The sequence below is a fragment of the Haemaphysalis longicornis genome, unplaced genomic scaffold, assembly GCF_048455015.1.
Source record: "Haemaphysalis longicornis isolate Haplotype H1 unplaced genomic scaffold, Haemaphysalis longicornis Haplotype H1 scaffold_4, whole genome shotgun sequence".
Classification (NCBI taxonomy): domain Eukaryota; kingdom Metazoa; phylum Arthropoda; class Arachnida; order Ixodida; family Ixodidae; genus Haemaphysalis; species Haemaphysalis longicornis.
The window spans coordinates 225812849-225836464 of record NW_027526361.1 but is presented as its reverse complement, the minus strand read 5'-3'; the positions used below and the strand labels follow the sequence as shown (position 1 = coordinate 225836464).

Below are 23616 nucleotides of genomic sequence, written 5' to 3'. Positions count from 1 at the left end.
CGGGTGTATAACATAGTCACCACAATAAGTAAAACTATCGGAGTGACTTTCTGCAACCATAGGAACAACAGCGGGCTCTCAGCGCCACAAATGCTGCAGTTATGTAATATCGCAGTTATGTAATATTCACGCATGAAACCATACCGCACTCAATAAACTAACATAATTTCATCAAATCCTCCCTTTTCGGTATCAAGCTTATTGTTTCGTTGTCGGGGGCATTTAGGGATGTTGGTGCTGGGTGTATTAACATCAGCATTATTTGTAAGCGTAAATAGACAGAAGCACGAAAGGACGCAAAGACCGCACGGGCTGCCGTCCCATCTGTGGCTCTTAAAAGTGGCTTGGCGCGCGTGTTCGTGCGCGCGTAACTGCAAGCAGTCTCCGTGATCAGCAACGGCTGGGCGACGTTGAAAGCGTTAGTCTTCGCTTTGGGCCAAGGCGATATCACTGCTAATGAACACATCACGGATCTGCAACGAACTGTCCGTTGTGCTTGGGCCATTATGCTCGTATGGCGCAGGTATTATCATTTTGTCACCATTTTGCCATCTGCAGTATCCGCCGTGGACAATCGTGTACGAAGAAAATGGCGTCAGGAAGCTGGGCGGCCTCATCGGAAATGCCTTATCTAATATCACGACGTCTTTGAATTTAACGTAAGTAAGAATTAAGCATGCCGTTTCTTAGATCAGGTAAGCTGACAAATGATGTAGACGTCGAGTATGGTTAAGACGTTACTTTTCTCGCATAAGGTCCTATGCTGGACCGTGACTCGGGCTTTTAAAAGCCAAGGGAGACACTAAAAGTGCCAGTTTTCTAGGAAGAGTGCTTTACTCTATGGCGAACTGAATTCTTAGTGACGCCATGGTAACGCGCAGAGGGAGGCAAAGTCCCGAAGAATTTAAAGCAAATTGGGCATAATTGGCGCATATGAATTGGCATAGTACGAAGGGGAGGTTGATTCGCGCAGAATAGGGCATAGTACAAGTAGAGTAGAGTACTGTAATAAGTAGAAATTGAAGCATTACACTTAGATTGAATTTGATTTAGAACCAACGCAACAAGTACCGTATTTTGTCGGAGATTCACTAAGTCATTACCGTATAGTTTGGCATCCACGATGGAGCGCAACTCGGCGGACACTTGTAGATCTTGGCACCGTGGGAAATAAATGTACCTCAGGAAAGTAAGATTCACGTGAGGGTCGTAAAATAATCTTTGCCAAGGAAGTGCAAACCATACATGCTTATTTGTGCAGGATCCTTCTTAGTTAGGCGAATCATAATGGTTTTCTGATGTTTGGGTTCACTCTTCAAAGGTTCACGAGTGTGGCTGCCGTCGCCACTCTCTTAGCTCGTTGTTTTGAACACTCCTGTTTCTTTTTTCTATTCTCTTTTCAAGTCAAGAAGTTATTTACCCGTACGATGGCCACTTTGCGGATTTTACAGCCAACGGAACGTTCGTCGGATCACTGATGATGATCGACAAGGGGGTAAGTTCCAAGCAATGTACCAGTTTTCCCAAGAACCTAGTAAACCAACGGCAGATTCAACCAATATCATGCACGAACGTTTTCTTCAGTGCTGTGCGAAAATCTAATAACTACTAAAACGCTTTGGCGTGGGCCAATACACAGGCGTTCTGTACTCGCCGCGGCGGAGTTTTCTCATTGTAGCCAAAAAAAAAAAAGATTAGAGCAGCTCCACTCAACGTAAAGGCTGTCAAGTGCGCAGTAGTAATTCGCCAAAGGTGCTGTGGCGCCCTCTCTCGACATGTTTCAGTATCAACCTGGCGTTAATACCGAAATCTGTTAAGATACGGTGATGTCGCCCCAGAAAAAGGACTGCAGCCCACAAACAGGCAAGTCGGTTGATCACAACCGACGTCAAGCTAAAAAGGGAAGCCTTCTAATCATCATCATCATCATCAGTTCTATCAAAGAAATTGGATTGCGTTTTCATTAATTAGACGTAATTTATGCGCTAGTTCGTAATTTTTTGTCATTTTATGTTATTGTGTACTTATCTACGACCTTGAAACGGCAGGACCCGTTGCAACGCTAGTCTCAACCCTTATTGTGTTCATCCCTATCTACCTACTCCTGAGTCAGGTTCACGTTCCTCGGAAGTTCTGGGCGTTTCAAAAGACAACCGCGATAAAGATTACCTTATATTCTGTTTTGAGCCAAAAGATCCACAAATTATTTCTCCACAACTTTCTTGGTGCACCTGCAGCCAACAGTGCCTAGTGAAATCCCTATAAAATATCACCGTTCTTGGAATTTAACATAACGTAACAGGCACTGTCCACTGTTCAGGCCGAAGAGACCCTATAAGTTCCCCTCTGCGGATGGCGATATTTTCAAGGCTCACTCTGCCAGTTCACTCCAGGCACTTGCTCGGAGCTGTCTTCTGCTTACCCTCCCGAATAGGGCCGCATGGTGTGTTTCGTTTTTTTCTGCGTTTGCCTGCATTTACTTTTCTACAGAGGTAGTCAGAATATTTTGCTGCTCGCTTCGTACAATGGGCTATTTGCAGATTATGGCGCCTACGTTGGGCACTTTTTTAATGCCACCTTCGCAACTTGCCCATGTTAAGGACTGATGCGTTATCTTTACACGTCGATCTATATTTAGGGAATGTTTTCTGTTGTCTGCGCCACAAAAAAGGAATTGTGTGGAATCATCCAAATTTTGTTTTTTGCATGCGTTTTACAACTTAGAGTTTTTCTTCGTGTTCGTCTTCTTTGCTTTCGCACACCGGCCTGTAGGCTTTCCGAGGCCGCGTTAACTAATTCCGCTGAGTATTATTATTAGCGTGTCATTAGCGTGCCTTCGTCAGCGGTCAGGCACTTTACGTTGCGTAAGACGTGCGTTTACCACTTTTGGGGGTGTTTTTTGTCGACTGCCGAGTAGGTCACTCTCTGGGGCTTGTAGATGGTGATCGCACTGGCCGGCAACAGCGGGAACTGAGTACGTTTACAAGTCACTTCGGTGTTCTTGTCTAAGCACGTCTTCTAAGCGACTAAGCCACGCCCACACGTGGAGATGGGTTGACCGACGCTGGTTTTGATACAGCGGCTGGGGAAGGGAAGTGCACTTTTTGGCGCGAATCCCAAGTAACGGATGGCAAAATCTCTAGTTTCGATATTTATAGAGCCACGTGTGTAAATTCAAGTGACGTCGCATGGGCAATTGTTGAGGGTGTCGTTTACAGCTTTGATTTCCAACCACCTTCACAGCGTCGATTGGAGCCAGTATTTTTTCGTCCCGCGTAACCCGACAGGAGCGGAATGAGCGCGCCAGAGTAGCAGCACAATCTCGATGTGGGCTGCTATAGCTCGTCATAGCTCTACAGAACAAAGTTATTGTCGTAGACTCAGTACAGCACGTGGAAAAAACCTGACAATGCTGACGAAAACTCCACTAGAGATCATGATCAAAGCCGATCGAGGATGTGTTGAATAAGTAGGTCGTGATGGTAAGCGTAACCTTCCTCCCAGGTGGAGAGATTTGCTGCTCTCAGCTCTTAGTCTCTGCTGTCATTGGCGCGGCGCTCTCTATTACCGGAAGTGGCCAGGCCTTACCTACGTGATGAGCGCTTGGCCAGACCATGCTTTTTGAAATCTCATCCCGCTGCCAGATTTATAGAGAGAAAAACATTTTCGAATTGTTGGCCCGTGAGAGCGACGCCATACTGCGGGACACATGCCATCACATAACGCGGGCTCCGTGGTAAGCATCACAAAATAAGTTAGGTCGTATGAACTCAACTTACCGAACATGAACGGGCTGGCCTTGCGACACCGCAAAGTTCTGCAAGAAGGCATTCCAAGGCGGCCGTGGGGACGCCGCAACGCGTATGGCCATAGAAGGGTTAGGAAGTATTTCAAGCCTTTTTACGGCGTACGTGGGAACACAACCGGATGTGACGGTAATCACGAAAGTGGCGTCATGAGCACTAACGTAACTGAAAGCTGTGACGTCGGTTGTGACGACCCCGTCATTCGTCACGTCAAACAGGCTGGTGAAGGACCAGTGGGTGCTGAAATAGTGGATCCTGTATTGAAGGCGGTAGCAAAGCAGCAGAAGAAGCCTTAACATTCCATAAAAATTCATTAAAAAGAAATTGGAGAGTCCTCACTGAGTTGATAATGCGCTTGCCAGTTTTTTTATATTGTTTTAGCGGTGTCAAGTTCATATAAACACCCACAACTTGGATTTTGCTTGTATTTATTCATCTAAAAGATACACGCTCAGCAGGTTCCAGTTCAACCGCCGTTTAAGACTCATTAAGATTCATATCAAGTCAAATACATTTAAAATCATCTGTCTGCTTAAATTTGATTCTACGTTTGTAAGCTAATAAGGCTTACTAGAATCGAATTAGCCGGCACTTTTCAGCATTTTTACTGGCTGAGATATCAATCTGTGTCTTCCTTATGGTGTATTTTGTCCTTCAAGTTAGTCGACGTTGGCGCTGGGCCGTATAGCCTGGAATACTCCATATGGAAACATTTCCCTTCAACAACTCCTCTTTTCACCGACGACATGAAAATCGTGAGCGGTATGCAGGATCCGTTCGTTTCCGATTCTGCCGCATTCATCAACATGTTTGACAAAGTGGTGAGTGAAATGTTTTTCGTCAACGTTGTATGTTACGGATACCATGATGTTAAAGAACTGGTTTCCCAGGCGGCCGCGCTCTCGACTTTTCAGCGTCCGCTCGGAGCAGGTCCCCGTGGGTAGAATCGGAGTGGCGCCGGCGAACTGGAAGCGTATGGGGAGAAGGGATTAGCGCCATATAGGTAGTTGAGTTTTGCTGCGCCTAATCAGGTTGCTGCATGCTCGCAGCTCATACCGAGCGCTACAGAGCTGCGGGCTTAAAACACCTCAACGTTGCATAGTAAATAACACTAACGCCGTGCAGTACCCATTACCAGTGCAGGTGCGGCAATCCAATTCGGTGTCGCCTTAGATAGAGGATATTTGGTCAATTGTGTAAAGACGTTTATTCGAGCAATCCAAGTTGTCTGTTTGACTGCCAGGTGGGAGGCATCCGTAGTCCAGATAGCCCTGGATTTGGGTTGTCTGTATCGAAAGGTCCACCACGTTGTTGGTGATCCGGCTTTGGAGTGGGTCCGCCCTTCCTCGCAGAGCGTAATTGAATGGTTGCGATTTGGGGCAAGAGCTAGCACTTAGAAGCCATATCATGGCGACGAATGCAAAGGACACCTGTCCAAATCTACCTACGTACAGCTTATATAATTCATCCACGACAATATCAAGACGCTCTCCAGAATTGCGGTTGTAAAGCGACATTATACCATTTGTGGATACATGGCCAGAAGGTACAACACCAGAGGAGAAACAGGAGCAAAGGGAGAGAGCTCTTGCCAACTTATACCTGGAGCTTCAGAGAAAACTGATTAACCAGGCCCAAGAGGTGGCAAGATGCAATGGAGTGTTGAATTGAGGACCTCAACCATCGCTGTGCAGTGAATATCTCTTTCTGTTTTTTTCTCGATAAAGTTGTCTGGTGATGATTATGGTATTTTGGCACACGCGAAGCATGTCTTAAGAAAAAAATGTTCCCATTTTTGAGGTTTGAAGCAATTGCTGCAGAACGCTTCGACCCAAACGAAACTCCGGCTAAGACCCTCGCCACTGGAGGTTTACCCCTTCTACGAGAAGGTTACGTACACACCAACAAGCCATTATCGAAACAAACTGTTCTACTAATTGAGGAATAAAAAAGTGACATTGCTGCTTTCTCGCCAAAATATGCCTTTAATGGGGCTGCCAATGCTTGGTGATCCCCACAAACTGACTTCCTTGTTCTTACAACAATCTTTCGGGCAACAGTTTCCCCGTGCCTTTCTTCCTCCCCATTTCCAAGACAGAAGTTTTGAAAAGCTCTGGCTATAAAAGCGCGAAATTTAGCTGAATGCACTGTTCAGATCTTGCGATATGCCTTGAAGCTCTTTTAGCCATGCTCTTGAACCTTTATAATAAATATGCTCTTTGTTGGGCCTCAAATTCAATTTTGGAAACCATTGCAGCGAGGTGTACCCTTATTTATACTTCAATCGTCTTCTAATTTTACAAAGTTTTTCTTTCACAGAGTTTCTCATATTTGTAAAGAAACCGACGCCGATTTGTAAACCTTCACGAACTAATTGTGTATCTTTTTGTGCCTTAAATTTATTTCTTTTAATCTTGTTCTTGTGGATCGAAGAACACAACAAGCTCAACAATTGCGCGAAATAGAAGTTTAGTTGAGTTATTTAGAATAAATTTTCACAACCGAATTTCAATCGCGCATGCAAATATCCTTTTTATTTCAGACATGGATCCTTTTCATTACGTCATTGGTCTGTTTGATAACGCTCTCAACCATTGCATACCGTCTTGTCGGACGGAAACGAAAGACCGATCTGCTTATGGATGTCTCAAAGTACCTGTATGCCTACATTGAAGTGCTGTTCTTCGAAGGTGAGCTGCTGAATGAAATTGAAAAAAAAAGAACACATTTTTGTGGTACGACTCTCTGCTACTTACTATGAGATCCACGTACTCGGTTCCGTGTACAAAGGAATGGCGGCGTATTTGCAACCTGCGTTGAATTCTTCCACAGATCAGTTATCTGATTGCCTTACATTATGGCGTACACGCAGGGCGGGATTAAGGAGGGGGGGCTACGGGGGCTGCAGCCCTGGGACCCATATGAAAAAAAAATGTCTTAAGTGTTCTCGTTTCCAGCGTCGAAAGTTCCAAGTAGGAGCTTCAAACTCACCTTCACACCGAAGCTCACTCGTCACAGGTGGGGAGGAGTGTGGGGCCCCGCACTTTGTGGTTGACAACCTTCGAATCCGCGCCGATTCAATGTGTAGTTATTCCTACTCTTCCTCCTTGTTTTCCCGACGTTTCCTGGAAGACATCTTGGACCAAAAGTAGCGGGTAAACAGCTTGACAGGGATTAAGAAGACACATAAAAAAGCTCGGCTCCGCTCTTTTTCGGCAGAGGTCGTTTGGTTAGTCTGTTCGGTACACGGACATTTAAGTACGCGGACGTTTCGATGCGCGCGTTTCGGTATAAAAAAGGGTCAGGCATGCGAATAATGAAATAATTTCCGAAGAACATTCTAAACTGTTTAAACCTGAGGGACGTTGAATGTAATTATTGACAACTTAAGCACTGCCCTACGGTCTCCCATATCTGCGTACACAGTTTCTGCCAGAAATTTCATTGTATAGCGCTTGACAAGGAAGTTCATTGCGATGTCGACCCGTTACATAAAGTTAGTGGATTAGTTGAATCGCATACGGGTGATTCATATCGACTCGATATTTCTCGCTGAAGTGGTTCAGTTTGTTTGCACTACCGAAGTGTTGCACTTTCCAAGACAAAATCGCGAGTGATGTTCTCAAAATGATAATGTGAAAGATATTGTTTCCATTGCTGTTAGTTTATACTTAACTCTTGTAACAACCTAGCAGACTGAACGCTGAGCGAGTGAGTGAGTGAGTGAGTGAGTGAGTGAGTGAGTGAGTGAGTGAGTGAGTGAGTGAGTGAGTGAGTGAGTGAGTGAGTGAGTGAGTGAGTGAGTGAGTGAGTGAGTGAGTGAGTGAGTGAGTGAGTGAGTGAGTGAGTGAGTGAGTGAGTGAGTGAGTGAGTGAGTGAGTGAGCAAACGGGTAGACCTACCCTTGCGAGATGGGCTGGCAATTGCTTGACCCGAGTAACACCTTTTAAAACTATTCGTGGCAAATCACCAAGAGTCAGAAAGGTTTGTGCCCTTCAAAATGTTGAGGAGAGACTGGGGGCCGAATGTCTCGCCTAGTGATCGTGCCCTTTTGGGAATAGGATATCGCGCCGAAATAAAAATGCGGGAAGGCTCTTCTTCAAATTTCTTTAAATAAAGCCGGGTGCTCCATAACACGCACTGGGGCACACATTTTGAAACCTGTTCTTAATTAAAGCTGCTTGGGCTCCACTATCGTCAAGAAGTTTACATCTTTATCCATCACGCCGATCGAAAGAGACCTAGTCTGACATGACTCATTTCCTTTATTGTATAGAGTGTAACTATTTATTGAAAAGTGAAACCACTGTAAATGATTCTGGGTACATTTTATTGGAACTGTAGGACGGGACACAAGATGATGATGATGATAGTTGGGTTTTATTGGCGCAAGGCCGACTATGGGCAAAGAGCGCCAAAGAAGAAGTTACTGAATTATGATGAGACCATAAGTACTAAAACATGTGACTAAAAGTAAAGGTGATGCAAAACAAAAGACAATGGAGATGGCTGGTGTATAGGGCCAGGGTGATTACACATGATATGACAAGAGCTGCAGAAAGTTTACCTCAGCTAAAAAGTTAAAAACACGTTGACTAGAAAACATTGGTTCGTCGGCTAAAAAGTATGATGGGTGCAAAGGAATGTGTCGTCTGTATAATTCAGGGAAATGTTTGTGTCGTGTTGTGTCAAGTGCCTTGCATGTGATTAGTATGTGGACTACGGATAGGCCCTTTCCACACCTGCTACACGTGGGTCCCGAAGTTCCAGTGAGCAGGTGGGAGTGCGTAACATGTGTGTGGCCTATCCGCAGCCTAGCCAGGGCGACTTCAGTGTATCTGTTGTGTGAGTCAGTTATGTAGCGTCCAAGTTGTGGTTTTATTACGTGTAGTTTGTTGTCTGTTTGTTGACTCCAGTGTAATTGCCATGTGTTACGAAGCTGTCGTCTGATGTGTGTCTTTAGGTCGGTGTAAGGTACTGTTGTAACGTCAACTGTAGTCATGAGAGCAGCATCACCAGCCATTTGGTCGGCGGCCTCATTGCCAGGGATTCCACAATGCCCTGGTACCCAGCATATAGTTATTTCAAGATTTGAGGCATATGCAGACATTAGTACCTTGAAAAGAGCATTTATGACATAGTTTTTAGATGACTTTCCGGATGACAGTGCCTGTACAACGCTTAGAGAATCTGTGTAGATGATGGACTTTGGAATTTTATGTTCGAGGATGTGGTTTGAAACGAGTAAAATGCCATAGGCTTCTGCCGTGTAAATACTGCTATGAAAATTCATTGTTTTAGTTACGGTAAAATTTGGTCCGTGCGCTGCACAAGATACAGTAAAACCAGTTTTCGACGCGTCGCTATAGAATTCTGCGCACCTGTACTTGTCCTGCAGGAACAGGAAGTGCTGCAGAATTGCACTTCTGGGTGCCCTATTTTTTTCTACTAATGTGAATGATAAGTCGCATGATATAGGATGTAGATGCCATGGTGGAATTAAATTATGGATGGGTGTCTTGTGCGTGTCTGAAAGAGGGACCGTGAGTGCAGAAGCCTCCTCCCTAACTCTGAGAGAGAAAGGTAAGGAAATGGATGGCCTGTTTAAAAAGAGTTGCAAGTTTGATGTATTGTTCATGATAGGATTAAAAGGATGGTTGGTAAGGGATACAATCTTAGATGCATATAGCAGATCAACATACTCCCGCTGATGCCCTAGACACCACTTGTCGCACTCGACATAAAGGCTTTCGAAAGGGCTAGTGCGGAAAGCGCCGCATGAGAGGCGAAGGCCAAGATGCAGCACTGGGTCGAGCATTCTCAGTGCGGTCTTTGTCGCCGACCCATACACGACGCTGCCGTAGTCGAGCCGAGACCCCACCAACGCCGTGTACAGGCGCAGCAGGAGTTGTTTGTCGGCCCCATAAGATTGATGTGAGAGAACCTTAAGAATGTTCATTGATTTTAGGCATTTACATTTGAGCTGTTTGATATGAGGGATGAATGTAAGTTTTTCATCGAATAAAATGCCTAAAAACTTGTGCTCCTTGTTCACAGGAATAGGCACATTCGCAAGAGTGATGTCTGGGTCCGGGTGGACCCCACGCTTCCTGGAGAATACAACACAAGAGCTCTTTCCAGGATTAATTTTAAAACCATTCTTGTCTGCCCAGCTGGCAAGTTTTTTAACACCAAGCTGGACCTGACGTTCACAGATTGACATATTACAAGATTTAAAAGATATCTGTACGTCGTCTACATACATAGAGTAAGAAATGGTAGGTGGCAATGCCTTCCCAAGAGAGTTCATTTTAATTATAAAAAGAGTACAGCTTAAAACTCCACCTTGGGGCACGCCGTTTTCTTGCACATGAATCCTTGACAGTGCGCTACCAACTCTCACGCGAAACGTTCTGTGGGACAGATAACTAGCCAGAGTGTTGAGCATATGGCCCGAAACACCGAAAGACTTCAGGTCACTGAGGATCCCGTAGCGCCAAGCGGTGTCGTAGGCCTTCTCGAGGTCAAAAAACACAGTCACGACATACTGTTTATGCACGAAGGCATCCTTAATGTAAGATTCAAGAGCTACGAGTTGATCATTCGTGGATCGCCCCGCCCTGAAGCCTGCCTGGCAGCTCTCGAGAAGACCGTTGTACTCAAGGAAGTACACGAGCCTGCGGTTTATCATCTTCTCGAAGAGCTTGCACAGGCAGCTCGTCAAGGCAATAGGACGGTAACTTGAGGGGGACGACGGGTCCTTTCCCTCCTTCAGGAAAGCTACAACTATAGCCTCCTTCCAAGAGTTTGGAATGTGCCCCGAAAGCCAAATCTTGTTATAGAGGTGTAAGAGTGTTAGAAGAGTGTCTGCGTGCAGGTGTTGTATCATTGTGTATGTGATGTTGTCTGGGCCTGGAGCTGAGGGTTTACACGTGCTCAGAGCAGCCCTCAGCTCATGTAGTGAAAACAGAGAGTTGTAAGAAGTCTGTGATTTGTTGTTGTCGTGTAGGGACTTCTTTTCACAAGAGGCTTTATGTTTCAGGAAAGTGTTCGTGTAGTGTGCTGAACTGGACACGTGCTGGAAGTGTTGTGCGAGTGTGTCAGCCTGGTCTTCCAGAGTGTCCCCTGTTGTGCTAACCAGGGGCAGGCTGTGTGTCTGTTGTCCTTTTAGCTTGCGTATACGTGTCCATACTTTCCGTGTGTCTGTGTAGGAGTTAATTGATGTTATGAATGTACGCCAACTATCGCGTTTTGCCTCACGGCGCACACGTTTTCCGAACGCCTTGGCCCGTTTGAACAAGAGGAGGTTACTCGACGTGGGGTACCGACGAAGGATACCCCACGCCTTGTTCTGGGCCTCTCGTGCCCGCCTACAGTTCTCATTCCACCACGGCCTCCGCTGGTTGCGCGGGGCACCAGAGGTGTGGGGAATGGACCTTTCGGCGGCGTCGAGGATGTGCGCCGTGAGCAGTTGGGTAGCTTCTTCGACGTGTAGGTGTCCTATGGATGTGTGGTGTAGTTTGGATGTCTCTGTAAATGTATTCCAGTTAGCTCTTGCTTCATTAAACCTTTTATGGGAAGATGGACTGCTCGGGCCTGTACCTATATGCGTTAATGAAGTGGGGAAATGGTCACTACCATATGGGTCTGTGCCCACGCCCCATTCGAGACATGGAAAGAGAATTGCAGAACCAATAGCCAAGTCAAGACATGAGTATGTGTTATGTCCTATGTTATGGTATGTAGGCTGTTTATTGTTGAAAAGGCATGCTCCAGAAGATGTAAGGAATTTCTCTATCAGGCGACCTCGGGCATCCGTTCTGGAAGAGCCCCAAAGAGAGTTGTGAGCATTAAGGTCGCCTGTAAGGATGTATGGTTCGGGCAGTTGGTCAACCAGCGCCTCGAAGTCAGAGCTCGAGAGTGAGACATCAGGAGGAATGTATATGGAGCATACCGTTATCAACTTATTAAATATTATTGTTCGAATTGCTACAGCCTCAAGGACAGTGTTCAAGGTGACAGGGTGGCATGCTAAGGATTTGCGGGCAATTATGGCCACACCGCCAGAAGAGTGTGTGCAGCCATCCCTGTCTTTCCTGTATACCAGGTAACTATTCAAGAAATTTGTGTGTTTGGAATTAAGATGTGTTTCCTGGACACACATTAAACTTGGCTGATTGGCATGCAGAATCTCATGCACGTCGTCAAGATTATTCAGAAGGCCTCTGCAGTTCCATTGAACAATGTTTTCTCTTCCCATTATGATGTGTTAGAGCTACTGGAGTGTGGTTATTTATGTAGGGTCTTTCGGGGCTTGCACTCTTGGAAGGGGTTTTCTGACCTTCTCTACTGACCTGGACGTCGCAGCCCGTTCCTTCCGCTGCGATGAAAGCCGGAAGGGCTCGACGTCCATGTCGTCATCTGATGGCAAGGGGGTGGCCAGCGGACTGGGCCCCCTTGACGTGGTACCCTTTCGGGTGTTCTTTGCCTGCGCTGCCAGTGCCGAAGGCGTGGGGAGCACCACAGGTGGCACAGGCAGTGAGGCGGGAGAGGGGGTCGCTGCGACTGCCTCCGTCTCCATCTCCGTGCCCTTGCGTGTGCTTTGGGCCGGTGGAGAGGAAGCAGTGGATGCAGCGGCATCCCCAACAGACGTTGTTGCCACCACAGCCGCTGCTGGGTGAGCGGGCGGTGCGGAGGTGGGTTGGGCTGCCATAGGCAACCCAGGGGGGGGCGGGGGCGGGACCAAGTCCGACTCGCGGTACTGGGTCCCCGCCGAAACCAAACGCCGCTCCGCCCCCCGGCGAGCTGCGTCGGCGTACCTGCCCAGAGGGAAGGAGGCGAACCTCTTTCGCGCCTCTGGGAAGGTGATGTTTTCGGTTATCTTAAGGTTAATGATTTTTTTTTCAAGATGAAACTTTTCACAAGCGCGAGAGTATGCTGCGTGTGAACCCTGGCAATTCGGGCAGGTGAAGTTGGTAGCAGTGCAGTTGTCAGAGAGATGATCATGCTGGGCGCATTTGGCACATGTTGTTCTGCCTCGACAGGAGTTGGTACCATGCCCGAACCTCTGGCACTTGAAACAGCGCCTCGGGTTCGGGATGTACGGCCGGACAGAACAACGGATGAAACCTGCGTTGACATGCTCGGGCAGTGTGCAGCGGTCAAAAGTAAGGATCAGATGTTTGGTGGCTATTTCTTTGTTCTCTCTCCTGATGATGATGCGCCTTACTGCTGTTACGCCTTGTTCTTTTAGGCCTTCGAGCAGATCAGTCTCTGTCTCGGTTAGGAGATCTGCCTCAGAGATCACACCTTGACAACTGTTGAGGCTGCAGTGGGGTGTGACCCTGATCTCCAGATCTGCCATGCGGGTTTGTTTCAGGAGGATTGTGGATTGCTGCTTGGTTTTAACTTCAACTAGCACTTCACCAGTTCTGAGTTTTTTGGCGTCATATGTTTTGCCGATGATACCTTCAAGGTATTTAGAAACAAGAAATACCGATTGAGAAGAAACAGGCTTGGATTTGTCCACAGATTCCACGATCAAAAAACGAGGGTAGTTATCTTGCTTTGGGAGCGAGATAGAAGGCAAAGAAGGAAAAGATACTTCGGTGCGGCCCCTTTTAGGGGGCCGATCACGTCTGGGGGGGGGGTTTGATTTATCCATATAGCATAGGAAAAAGCAGGGAGACGGGGGTACTTTCTTCCTTGACCTTACCCTGGTAGTCAAAGAGGTCCCGGAGCTCCCTGCCTGGTGAACAGACAGGGAGCCCATCCGCCGGAGCTTGACCTGGGCTCCGACGGCCACCGTTCGTGGTTTCTAACCCTCCACCTATAAACACATCGCCACGGTTGGATCCAGCTTATGTTTGGGGGCTCGGGGTCCGCGGTATCGCCAGTACCGTCACCAAGATTGCTCAAGGTGCCCCGTGCGGGGGACGGGACACAAGAAAATGCGCGGGGCGAACGCGAGACTTCAAATGAATTTTTTAAAGGGAATGCTTTCTTAGTGGGACCAAGGGCGTTCTGTCAAAAAAAAATAATAACGCATTTCCCCATAGACCGGTTGGTCGAAGGAAAACCTTCGATAAGGTCTCTGGACACATTGCGAGTGCGTGAAACCGGGCTTGCATTTTGTCGAAACGCTTACCCGAAAATCTCGAAATAGGGGCGCTTCTAGATAAGACAGTATACACGCATCGATCATGAAGGAGGAGTACGATAGTATACCCTTATCGCATAAACCATGCATCGGTATACATTCAGATCGTTCGTAGAAGCGTTCACTTAGTGCGCGAAATTTCGTCGCATGTCTTCGTTCTTCGTTGGTGATTTGGGTCTTTGAAGATTCAACGATCGATTGGACGCACTTTCAGTAAAAGTTGGAGGCCATTTTAGCCTTCGCGTTTCTCTCAACTTTCTTTAAGATAAGGCAAGGTTTTTTACTAGGGACGCATACGTTGCCACGTCGGCGCGGGCGCGAAAAAGAGGAGAAAAAAACCCCGAAACATAGCAGACAAAAGGAGAAGCCTCATTCAATTTACAAGTCTGCGTGTTAATCTGCGATTCAGGGACCACACTTCTGTTTTCGAAATGCCACGGAAGGGGTGCTGACATACCCGTCGCCTTCTTCGCCAAAGCGAAACGCCTCGAAGTTTCTCGTTGGCGTTCGCTGCTTGATCGGCACAAAACCTGTGTATTTTTGTATGCTGGAGTGCACTTGCATCTGCGGCAATGGTCAGCGTATGGTTATTTAAATGTTCAAAGGTTGTGTAGGCAACTGGCCAGGTCGTTCGGCTTCAACCCGCGCCTCTGTGCTGTAGCCTCTGCAGGCTGCCTGAGCAACAAGCGTTGCGGAAGCTACACGTCCGCGCGTCTCCATTCGTAGCGTAATCTCGAGGCGCCACCATGTGAACGCAGGGGCCGCCGGGCCAGCCAGATCCTAGCGGCTCCCTTCGAGCTGGGGAATCAGCAAGCCTAGGCGGTGTGAAGAGCTCAGGCATCGTCGCCAGATGAAGCAACAACAACGCCTATTTCCATTCGGGACGACGAAAACTGCGTCGGCTTAAAAACGCATCCTGCGTGCTGCCCCTTCGATGCAGTCTCGGAAACTGACCTCCGCCGTGACTCGGGGACGGTAAGCTGTTTATCCCCGTGGGAGCTTTTCGCTTTCGAATGAGCCGGCGGAGGGCCTGGAACAAGGGGCCGCCCGCAGACCCCCGAAGGAGCGCGGGAAAAACAGTGGACGCGGCAGACGTGTTGTGGGCTCGAAAGCGAGAGGTCGACCCAGACTCACTTCAGTCGTAGATCCCGAATCTAGACGAGAAGCTTTAGCGTGTTTCCACTGCCAGTGACGACCGAACGACGACCCGACCAATCGACGACGAACTACTGACTGCAGTAACTTGCGCGGCACCGACGGCAGCGCGGGGGTGAGCAGAGACATTCTATCCCTATTAAACTGTTGTATGATGTCATCTCTCATACTCACCTGTCGCTCTCCATCCGAAAGGGACCCGTAATGAGTAACGGCTTGCCGACTAGCAAGACCATCACAGCGGCGCAACAGTAGTTCATCGCCGCTGAAAGATCGACGGCCATGCGCAAACCCATGCACGAAGCGGACCGCTCCCCGGCCCAAAAAGCGACATTTTCTGCTTATCGTCTTTGTGGTAATCGGGCACATTGCATAGGGAGGTTTTGTTGCGCGGCACGCCAGAGCACCACCCCCCTAACACCCTTTACACAGCGGCGCGTGTTCTAATCGCCACCTGCTGTATCGTCTGCGCGGGTAATGTACAGGATTTTGGTCCGTAAGCCGTGGCGGCTAACTGCTTGGTAGATGTCTGTGAGTGACAGCTGCATGCGCGGACTTTGAGCGCTCTCATATATATGCAGGTGGCGAACTGGAGGGGCATTGTCGAGACAACGAAATACTGAGGTTTTGCCATAAAGTTCTTGTCTGAGCATTCGAGCTAGACTGCTTCCCGTGAGATTTGGGGTCGCGACCGTTGACGCTAGGCTTGGAATTTATAACCCCTTTTAAGCAAGAGGTAGTTTGAGGATGGCACCGGAAGTTAGGGATACAGCTGTGTTACGAGCGATTTGATGAATCTTGCGGCGGGAAAAGAGTCCCGGCCGTTGTCGCTCGCGCACACTCGAAGCATAGGAAAGAGGAGAGTTGGAGTTTTGGGTTCTCAGGGGGTCTTCACGCACTTGGAGATGGAGTCTAACTGCAGTTATGGAGTTTTTCTTTTATTACTCATGTACTCAGTTTTGTTAACATGCATAGTTGTATATAAATTCTGTACTTCCGTTCATCATATCAACAACATCTCGAGTTCGCCACTCCGGCCACTATCTCCTTAAGTTTCAACACCATATTCATACTGAGCCCCCGGCCAAATGAGCCAGAGCCAGGCTTTTGGGTTCCTGATCGACGCCGCAATTAAAAAAAAAATAGCTTTACTGGTTACAACTTGCGACAATGCATACGTCCTGTTGATTTTTACGCGTATTAAAGGGTTAATAAAAAGTGAGTCGTGTAAGAAAATACTCTCCTGAAATATAGCATGTGCTGGCCGACGCGGAACTTCAAATAATTGTGAATTTGTGAGGGACCGGCAATCAAACGATACAAATATTAATTTACGCCTGATAAAATCCGTTATATAATACTAGACAACAAGCCAAGAAATTAGTTTTCGGAAACAGTGAAATTATGTATAATTTATCACTGATCAGAGACCTTAACATGGGCTTCGAAAATTTGAGCATAATAAAGCGGAATCACCATCACCATGATCATAATTAGGGCCCCATGAACGCACTAGCCCCGGGCCTCAAAGTTTCCTAATCCAGCACTGCGTTGACGGCATGAAATAACCTTTTATGAAGTATCTGCAAAAAAAAGAACATTGTGGTATATAGGATGCAATACCCCTCTTGCAAAGACGACTGTTTCCTGCATATCTGGGAAGTGTTTCACGGACATGTATGCAGGTGCTGTTGTTGGAACGGAACCCGGTATACGCACTTCAACGCTTCATAAAAGATTCACATTGTCCATTTCATGGCAATAGCATCTCTCCTCGAAAGCGCAAACGCGTCACTCGTATTTTGTTGGCCGCACTCGATTCCTCATGCGTCCACGTGCCGACGCGCCCTCGCGTCCAAAGCGCGTGCAGAGGTTGAGTGCCAGCGGTCACACGTAGGCGCGTGAGCGAGCGATATAGCTGCTTCCCGCTTGACGGCACCGCCTTGCCGAAGTGGTCCTACCATAGCTACGAAAATGGCATCCTAATAACAATGCACATCAGCGGCGTCGACTTTACGTCTCACAGCAAAGCATTAACTTTATTTCTAGCTTTTACTAAAACAGCAGCAACGACGCGTCACTCGGCCTCGTGCCACATGCCGAGGCGGCTTCTGGCTGGCAGAGTTTCATAGCGCGTTCATCTTTAGAGCGGAAGCTCTGCTATTCTACATCTTTCAAGGTCAGTCATCGCGTCGCGAGTCACCTGCAGCCGCCAGAGTACAAGCTTGCCCGTTCTTTCGTATCGCTTTGCTCCCTCGGAGCCTCGCTGCTCCCACACCACGTGTGGCTAGGCGAATGTGAAACGGCTGCTTCCCCTGCGCTTGATCGCTCCACGCCGGCTGTGCCGTCTGAGCTAGCGCTTCAGCGCGAGCGACAAGATGAATTCAAGCATACAGTAGATGCCGGTAGACGACAGGCTGAGAAATCACAAGCAGCGGCAAACTTTTACGAAACGCTGTGTACCTAGTCTTTGCGTTCGCTCGGGGTAACTACGTTTGGAAATGTTAAACCTGAGCCATATTTATTCCCCGGTTGGTCTATTCCAGCTGTGACATGGTGGAAGTGCATACACCCGATAAGCCTTCGCGGCTAACCAAACAACAACAAGTAGGAAGAGGATACAGGAGCGAACACAACGGGAGTGACGTCGAAGGCTGCAGCTGCCGGGTGTAAATCCCGAAAATCGCCCAAATAACTCCCGTGATGACCACTATCGCAGCGCCTACAAGCGGAACTGCATGTGTTGAACAGGGATTATGTTTGGTGTGGCATTGCCAAACCAACGCTGCCTGCAGCGTCTTCCGGAAAGGGCCAAACAGCAACATACCTGTTCCTCTCCCCTTCCCTTTGTCACGCTCTCTTTCTGACGACACGACAATTACTAGCTATGATATACGGTTTTAAAGAGGCCGCAGCCAAAGGCAACCACCGCAAGAATCGGAACGGGCTCTCGAGTAACTGCTCTTGAAACGCCATTTTGAAGAGGCCAACTCCTGCACCAAACGGGGCGAGTGGTGTTGCTGCGCGCAGCATTGACTCCCCACTTCCTCGCCGCTTCCTCGCTACGCGCTGCCACAACGACGAACCACCCTTAACCTTGTTCTGCAGCACGCGCGCCACTCGTAATCATACGTGATGCCAGTGTCTTATTTTTCCACTCCTTGTTTTTGCCGCGTGGTATATAAGAGGAGGTTGAAGATTGGGAGAGAGAAGAAAGTTGGAAACCGAGAGACGGATAGGGGGTACAAAAATGGCAGATATTCAGCAAACCGTTAACAATGGTTAAGTCTATAGGTAGACATGTAGTCCAGTTACGTGCAGAAACTTCATTAGCGACCTGCAGTATCTCCCTTCTTGCAGTTAGTGGTTGTAGTCATCCGATTTGTCCCACCGGAGACCAGCCCCTTTGAGCGCGTTGTCTCGAGCTGTCGTTGTTCCCGTGTACATCCACAGAAGGTGCTTGACATCCACTTCAGCCGCTGGAGTAGGACAATTGGGTCACGTTCCTGTGTCTTCTGGTGAGGGTCCCCAAGTTTAGGGGACTGAAGGTGTGAGGGCCACCCCAGGCCGAAGCCTCCTGAGAGAAACTTCCTCAACCTGGGAAAGATTAGGGGGCAGGGGGCAGAGACACGGGAGAATTAGGGCACGTGCGTCCCTTCTCAGGAGAGATTTCATGGCTGGAAAATGGGAGCGCAGATCGCAAGGTTAGGGGAGGATTCAGATGGGGAAGAAGAGTGGAAAAGATAGTCCGCTGTTGGTTCAGGGTATTGTGAGCATGACCTTGTGCCCAATGAACACGTGTCATTGGCTGTGATGTCTTGTGTCAACAGTCGGATCCACGATAGCACGTTCCGAAACGAGTGCACGAAAAAATTTGCGGTGGTTTTGCACGTTTACACCAGGTTTATTCGTCAAGCGATAGCTCGCTTTTCGCGCCGGAAGCGCGCAGTGAACGCACACACAATTGCACTGAACGACAAAACACAGACGCTGCACGGCGCCGTCACGGTCTTTGCGTGAACGAGCTGTGATCTTTTTTTATGCAAAAACGCCTTTTGTGACACTTTCTAATGGCACGCGCCCATACTCTCTCTCCCTATCCCCTTTCCCACACACCTCCCGTCGGTAAAAACGACTGATTAGACGCTTTCACTCTCGGCAGCCGCACGAGGCGCTGGCTTGACCTTGGGTGAGCTTGAAAGTCAGAGGAACGCTAGGAGCCTTTTTATGGGTTTGTGACTGGAGTAATAGAGCTTTCGCTCTAATTGCCGTAAGCTCCTTCTTACCCCCTCCCCTTAACCCCCCCCCCTTACTCCGTACTTTGCGTGATCTTCTCTTCGGCGTTACTATCTATCCATGCTTCTGCTTTCTTCCTCCCATTCTCCTTTTTGTTCGTGGCGCTGCCTGTTCGCTTTCTTCATTTTCCTCCCCTACGTTCTTGGTCTCCGCTGCGTTGCGCCGACGGCACGGCTTAAAGCCAGGAACGGGGAGCTAAAAGCTGCGCTCTAAAATAAACACATGCGTAGGCTTCGGGCTACCGCTATCCTCTGTCGGCGTGGGGCAGCCATGGAGCTCCGTTAACCGAACATGATTGACAGAAGGTATAACCACCCTACCGAGGGGAAGAACTCGGATCCTCGAGTGAACCACAAATATTCAGACTAAATAATGGGCATTTGTGAGCAAAATGAACCAACCGTCTGTCGAAACGACAACGATGGCAAACGCGAAGCTTTCCAAAATCAATTCCAACGCCAACCGAACCAATCCAGAAGCGAACGGACCCACATCACACCACCTTGCCATACACGTAAGGTAGATTTAACGCGATAGCGTTGTTAGGCTGATTTCTCGATTCTACCATGCCTGCTAGCCGTCCGCTATCAGCCGTGCTCATCAAGCGTCCGCGGAAGTATGTTATCCACGCTAACTGGAAATCGCAATGTAGCCAGCTAGCCACGAGTGCTCGCCCAAAGCGGGAGTATAGAGCAACGGCAACTAGATTGTGGAAAAAAGGACAATGATAGTACGGCCGAGGCGAAAGAAAAGATACACGAAAAGTTCGTTCTGTGCACCATGGATGCTTGGCATGCATGCCCGGCAGACACGGTCGCCAGCCTTGTCCCAAACTTACGCCACCCACAAAGCGCCTCTCTAACCGATACTGACGCCACCGCAAGCTAACATTGTATCACGTACATAACAAATGGTAGAATAGATTGTCCCCAGTCTCTCCAAAACCGAGAAAGCCTAGATTAAAACTAGAAACTGAATAAAATGTGTCCAAATGATGAAACAGAGTATATATGGCTTTTAATTACATGAATTTTATATCCGTAGTTTTTTCGAATTTTTGTTGGCCCTGTCACCACCACAAGCTCTGTCCGGCCAACGATGAATGGCGCCATGTGCCCGCGGCCAATATACAAAAACTAAAAATAGGTAAGGATGTGATCTTAGAAAACTCTCAGGTAAGAATCATCGGCATGGCCTTACAGAGAAGGGCCAGAGCGGGTCATACAATCGCCAAATTACAGAAGAAACGATCGTTGCGCCCACATTGTAAAACGCCTATATGGGAAGAGCAGGAAGAAAAGGGGATACGACAAAAACTTAAGTAGGCACTGATCACGAGCCGGATATAGGTCAGTTGGCCATGCCAGAAATTTACCCGCATTGAAGAAAGCCAAATAATCGGCTTATCACGACCGCGTATAGGGCATACCTACCTCTCAGCTTTCATGGCTCCCTCACAGGTCTAAAATTGTGTCTCATAATAATTTTACTACATGAGAGATGCCACTCTCCTAGCAGGAGCCTCTGGAAAAAAAAAAAACTGGGACCAGCCATCCTAAGGAATATATGCCGCACCTCCATAGAAGAAACGGCTTGACGCCATGATGAATAGGTCTGTGATCCAGTGGCTATCCATAAAACCCTCCCACTACTTAAAAACATAGACCCAAATCTACATGTGCTCAAGGACAGGCGAAAACCATGGTAAACTTTCTTCGAGGAAAGCTCCAAAACTGTGAAAACACTATATGTACGAGACGCCGGGACGTTCGAAAGGACAAAGGCAACATTTGTCTTAATGAACTACCGTGGCGATCGCTGTGACTTCATTACGCTCCTACACATATGCAGGAACGGAAAGTGGAAAATCCCCCTGCTTACCCGCATAGCGAAACTATCAAATATAGATACTTTGACGTCGTGACACTGGCAAAAAGGCTCAAAATACCACTAGTGTTTTGGCTGAAAGCATAGCACCTACACGCTTGAAGAGGATTCTTAAATACACAATGATGAAATTTCTCATCCCATCAACACTCGAAGAAAAGGGTCGGGAAAGGAACGACCCCGCCGACGAAGATCCACGCCGCCTCGCATACCGTGCTCCCTATGACCACTGCTACCACACACCCCTCCCCCAAAAATGTGGAAAACGTCTCCTTATCCTACACCTAGGAACACCATCCTTCCCCGTGCTACAAGGGGATCTCAACGCCTAAGAATCGTGAACACGTCGAGGGATGCAAACAAACACAAATATCGACAAGTCTAGATGGACAAAGATGTTAAGTAGGAAACGTGGGACATTAACATTGAACTGTGCTAAATGCGTGGAAACACCCAATCTCGTTACACAACCTGGTCATGTTCAGGGAAATGCTCTGAAATAAGCAACTCAAACGTTGCATATTATACTTACATTGACACATAGGAGGCTGTCCTGGCCAGCTTGTCGCCTCAACAGCAGCGTCAGCTGATGCTGGGGCCCTGGACTTGGAGTTCTATTCTTGGGGTCGGCCATCTTTTTACCCCCTTTCCCCAGACTTACAATATATCATACATATTAAGCTCTCTTTCTCTCCTTGTGCGGGTATTACAAAAAAAAACGCCAATGTTGAGTCAGGCCGCAACGCTGGAGAATAAACACTTTGAAACACTGACACTGCCACCTTCTGGCTCAAACTGACTAACACACTGAAGCAGCAACATTTCATGCGGACATCTGACGCCTTACAAACATAAATGGCCTCTGCCTTTCCTGTGCCGCTGTGACCAAAAATTTTTGCGCGGGTGATCACTAAAAAACATACTGAGAAAATTAAGACAGCTCTGAAGGATTGTCAATGATACGAAATAAAACCAGAGGTCCTTATGGGTGGAAACCTGTTTTGAAAAAATAGATCCCTTAAAATAATTGTGAAATGGTTGCACAGTGCGTTTATCAGTCTAACAAGCTTGGAAGTGTATATGGCAAAACAAATGCAGATAGCAAAGAAACGAAAAAATTTCTCAGAAGGGCATACTGTAAACGAAAGACATACAAGGCCGCTCTGGGACTACTGAACAGAACCAGCACCGACCGGCTACTCGAGCTGGGTCTCCACAACACCCTGGAGGAGATTAGCGAGACCCAAAGAATGGCCCAGCTTGAACGCCTTTCGACCACACGTACAGGCAGAAGAATCCTCGAGCGGCTGGGCCTCGGACCAAAGAAGACGGACAACGGCTTACTTGCACGAATGCTTTGCTCTGTGGACAGCCAATGCACTCGCCATTTGTACCAGTGCGGCACGCACACACACAGCTGGCTGTCGCCGCATCTTTTCAAAGTGCTACAAGTTGTGCCGCGCCTCCGCCAGATGGCGCCACGGGTACCGCGACCGAGAGAAGACGCAGTGAAACATCCCCCTCGCGAGGGGCACGATCAAATGCAGAGCATTTCCGGGGGCGCACAACGTTAAGTAGTTTGCGTTACGTTAATGTTGTTGCACTTGTGGCAACTGCTGACGAGAGAGCGCTCGTCAGCAGTAGTTTGAATGAGTCAACGATATAAGGCGCGTCGTAGCGTCCCATTCTGTGTCGGCTTTGTGGCGCAGTGGGTAGAGCACCATGTACATTGCGTTCCACCCGCAGGGTCGAGGGATCGAAACCGGGCGCCGGATAGTTTTTTTTTTTTTTTTTTAAATGGTAGGGACAACGACGGTTCGGACTACGGACGTCAACGCGGGTGACATCGTGAGTTACTGAAATGCTCTGCATTTAAAACCGTTGCGGCTAGCCTAGCTGTCATCACTGAACTGCAGTGCTTGGAAAATATAAATGGTAAAAGCATGAACTCCAATCTTCTCCCTCCACGCCGAAGTAAATCTCTCGCTTCATACATCTCAAGACCTAAACGTAGATGTCACGTGCAACTTTTTATCGGGATGGCTTACTCCACTGCGATTGTGGTCTCTAGTGATTTGCAGATACGAGTACTCCGTCGCTCTGCCTAGCGTTCAACCATCGCCGTCGTTATACAGAATGGTGCATTTTTTGTCTAATTTTGCACGTCCATGCACCCCTTTCCAAATTCAAACTGCTTTGACCATGCCGGAATGGCACAGCCGAATAAACTTCGGCGTTATAACGCAAGAAATCGTAGTTCGATTCCGACCACGGGAAGCTACCGTAAAAACCCGCGTATAATACGACGTTTTTT

At 48.0% G+C, this 23616-nt stretch overlaps 1 protein-coding gene across 1 annotated transcript in view; it reads left to right on the top strand.

The window, feature by feature from the left end:
* Positions 1 to 23616, top strand: part of LOC144180246 (uncharacterized) — a 42619-nt gene that overhangs the window by 3982 nt on the left and 15021 nt on the right. The window contains exons 2-5 of the mRNA XM_077708626.1: positions 559 to 659; positions 1405 to 1495; positions 4466 to 4627; positions 6349 to 6496. Of these exons, the coding sequence (XP_077564752.1) occupies positions 559 to 659; positions 1405 to 1495; positions 4466 to 4627; positions 6349 to 6496 (502 nt within the window). The remainder of the gene's footprint in view (positions 1 to 558; positions 660 to 1404; positions 1496 to 4465; positions 4628 to 6348; positions 6497 to 23616) is intronic.